Source organism: Bison bison, unplaced genomic scaffold (assembly GCF_000754665.1).
Source record: "Bison bison bison isolate TAMUID 2011002044 unplaced genomic scaffold, Bison_UMD1.0 scf7180017857661, whole genome shotgun sequence".
NCBI lineage: Eukaryota > Metazoa > Chordata > Mammalia > Artiodactyla > Bovidae > Bison > Bison bison.
This window is the reverse complement of record NW_011488234.1, coordinates 124540-127998: the sequence shown is the minus strand read 5'-3', so window position 1 is coordinate 127998 and position 3459 is coordinate 124540. Positions and strand designations below refer to the sequence as shown.

The window sequence follows — 3459 nt, the reverse complement described above, 5'->3', positions numbered from 1 at the left end:
ACCATCAGCTTCAGTCCCGCCCCTTCCCTGGCCCCGCCCACCTTATCTGGCTGGCTTCGAATTGGGAAAACCCGCTCAGGAAGACGATGAGGCCTATCACTGCGGCGGGCACCAGCATGTAAGTGTACCAGCCGAGCCAGGCGAAGTACAGGGCCACTTTCTCTCCAAAGTAGTCCCTACGGGCACAGCGTCCCGTCAGGGCCACTCCCACCAGGGGTGATGGCCAACGCCTGGGTGAAGCTTGCCATGCTGGGGGCAAGGAGTGTACCGAGGACATCTAAATGTATGTCTGAATGGTTCGCCAGACAGCTGTTTGCTGGAGGCATGGGTGTATCTACAGAGGGGCAGCCTGCCTGCGGGGGGCACAGGTGTGTCCGCGAGGGCAGTAGTACCTGATATCACTAATTGGCTGCCTTTGGAACATGCTTCTCCACCGGGCCCATTTCTTCTTTAGGTGTTCTTCCCCCTGGGCACAGGTGAGACACAGTGAGAGCTTCCTGCCTCAAGTCCTGCCCTCAGGGCCTCTCCCAGACAGCCCACCCCTCACCTTGTGCAGGGGGAACCCGGCCTCAAAGACCCCATCCTTCACCAAATCCTGGAGCGTGTCTGGTGGTCAGAGGGGTTCTCGGGTCAGAAGGGGCGGGGATGAGGGAGGACCCTGTCCCGTTCTCCCCATGCGACGCCCCTCCTGGAGGGCTGCGGCACAGGCCACCTGCCCATCCAGTCCTTACCACCTGCTGCCATCTTGCTGTTCAGGACAAAGTCGACAATTCGGATTCTAGAACACAAGAGCTGGTTCAGGAGGGTCCTCTGTCTGGCCAGGTTCCAGGCCCCTCTTCAACCTGGCAGAACCCCCAGACCACTAGCCAGGACTGCCTGACCAGAGCTCAGAATCCAGGACTCATCTGGGAGCACAGCTCCTCGAAACCTCCCAGGGTTCAGCTGTACCGTGGTTGCAAGGTGGGCCGCCTTCAGGGTGGTCTCTCTCGTCCCAGGGCCCCATGCTCAGCCCTACAATCGGCCGTCCAGCTTCCTCCAGGATTCCCCACCTCCAATCACACCTCCCACCTGGAGCCCCAACATGTTCAGAGCACACCCTTTATGTGCACAAATAAATCCTCTTTACACCCTGTGAGCCATTTTGCCTATGGGAGACTGAAACTCAGAGAGGGTTAACTTGGCCGAGGCCACACAGCCAGGAGGTGGCACATCAGACATCTGATCCTGCTCCTCTGGAACACCTCCTATGAGACACAGCCTCCCAAGTGTCCCAGGGCCCTCCCCACAGCCTGCTCCTTCCAGGCCCCGACAAGGTGCCTCTACGCATGTGTCCTCCCAAACCAGCCAGTTCTGAGCTCCCAGGAAGCCCCCTCCATTGCCTCATATCCAGACTCCCAGAGTGTTCTTTGTTGACCTCCCTGACTGGCCCCAGCTGAGTTCAGAGGGCTGGGGCTAGGACCAGGAAGGTGCTGGAGGCAGGGTGTGGGGAGGGCAGGTGGACTGGCTTGGTGGGCTAAGGATCAGAGTGGGGAGAAGCAGGTTCCTAGAGAGAGAGAGGAGGTGTGGGGTGCCTGGGAGGCAGGGACAGATGTCCAGAGAAGGGCATTCAGTCTGGAGAAAAGAAGTGGAGAGTGAATCCAGGGAGACGACCTCAGAACCCAGGAGGGACAACCAGGAGAGTCCTGCCAGCCTCTCCAAATGCCACCCGCCCTTTAAGGCTGGCTTCTGGTCTGCATCTGGGGACACAGTCACAGATGTAACCTTCAAGCACATTTTCCAGTATTACAGGCATGGTAAGTAAGGCACAGATGGTTGCCCCCTGTGGCCTCTGCCCCAGGACCACACCTGGGAGCCTTGCTGCCTGTCTGGACCCCCATGTAGGTGGGCAGGGGTCCACCTGGCCCCGCGTGGGCCAGCCTCCCACCTGTTGGTGGCTCGGATGGAAGTTGGCCTGGACAGCTCCCCTCTGGGGACAGTGTCCTCGGTCTCCGTAAGTCTCCAGTACCGGTCAAACATCCTATTGTCAGCTCGGATCCCGAAGAACTCCTTCTCCTGGTCCTCCATTGCCTGAGAGTTGGGGGCAGCATGGGACCCTCTGCTCCACCTTGGGACCCTCCCCCTTCATCCAAGGCCAACAGTCTGTCCCCTCCGACTCTGGCATGAGGCCACAGGCAACCTCCCCAGACTCCTTCCTGGGACCCACCCAGCCGCCTGTGACTGCTGCACCCAGGCAGGGCCCTCGGCCCTCCCACCTTGTAGCGAAAGCCCTGGTTCTCAAGCTCTTCCAAGAACTGCCGCTGCCTCTGGACCTGCCCGGGGTTTCTCTGGGTGCGACGATCGACCACAAAGACATAGTCCCATAGCTCAGGGGCCTCGGCCTAGAGGAAAGAGGCACGGGGCCCAGGGCTGGCGACCAGAGCAGGCCGGGTGCAGGGCGTGGGGGAGCGGGACCAAGCCCAGGAGGGGCTCACGGAGGCTCACCTCACAAGTATTGATGTCCATCAGCGGAAGGCTCTCACCTTCCGTCGGCACCAGGATCCGGAGACTCTCTTCTCCCTGGGGGTGAAGCACATGCGGAACAGAGGCTGGCACTCGTTGCCACAATAGAGCGCCTCCCAGGCTGGGTGCTCTGGCACCAAAGGGATGGTTTCTGGTGGGGCCACGTGCACGCTGAGGCTGCAGCACAAATGGCCGGCAAAGGTTTGTTTGGAAACATACAAAGAGCACCCTGAATTCATAAGAAAAGGCAGGCAGTCCAGTGAAAATGGGCCAAAGATGCAAATGGACACTTCACAGAAGAGGAGCACCCAGAAGGTGAAAACATGGAACTCGAACGTGAAACCGTTTGGAAAATGCAGGCTAGGTGACCAAGGAGGCATCACCGTCCACCCATTTGGCAGCAAACATTTTACAGTCAGACAGTGTGAACCATCCAGGTGTGGGAGTTGGCGGCAGCCTGGTGGTTAGGACTCGGCGCCTTCACTGCCGGGGCCCGGGTTCAGTCCCTGGTCAGGGAACTGAGACCCTGCAAGCACACTGCGACCAAAAAAAACACCCTGGTGATCTATAAAAATATTGAATGTAACATAATACTGTAAATCACCTGAAAATCATACAATATTGAAAATAAGCTATGTGTAAAAAAAAAAAAAAAAGCCAGGGTGACTCAGCAGGACCCCATGTGCTGCTGTTGTGCACGCCTTGGTGCCTGAATTTGAGAAACCTCGCGGACCTGCCCCCTGGCCCCCTTTGGAGTCACACAAAGGCGCTCACACTAGCATATTTCATACCAAAATTGTGGAAATAATCCAAAGTCTCATCAGTTTTCTTCCCAGGTGGCACTAGTGGTAAAGAATCTACCTGCCAAGGCAGGAGACACAGGGGGCGTGGGTTTGATTCCTGGGTTAGGAAGACCCGCTGGAAAAGGAAATGGAAACCCACTCCAGTATTCTCATCTGG

The 3459-nt window shown here is 57.8% G+C and overlaps 1 protein-coding gene across 1 annotated transcript in view; it reads right to left on the bottom strand.

The window, feature by feature from the left end:
* ANO9 (anoctamin 9) overlaps window positions 1-2551 on the bottom strand; it is a 15991-nt gene extending 13440 nt beyond the window's left edge. Inside the window, exons 1-7 of the mRNA XM_010861088.1 lie at window positions 2482-2551; window positions 2253-2378; window positions 1925-2067; window positions 732-778; window positions 548-606; window positions 393-466; window positions 42-176 (exon numbers count right to left, since the gene is read on the bottom strand). Of these exons, the coding sequence (XP_010859390.1) occupies window positions 42-176; window positions 393-466; window positions 548-606; window positions 732-778; window positions 1925-2067; window positions 2253-2378; window positions 2482-2502 (605 nt within the window). The 5' untranslated portion in view covers window positions 2503-2551. The remainder of the gene's footprint in view (window positions 1-41; window positions 177-392; window positions 467-547; window positions 607-731; window positions 779-1924; window positions 2068-2252; window positions 2379-2481) is intronic.
* Window positions 2552-3459: the final 908 nt, after the last annotated feature.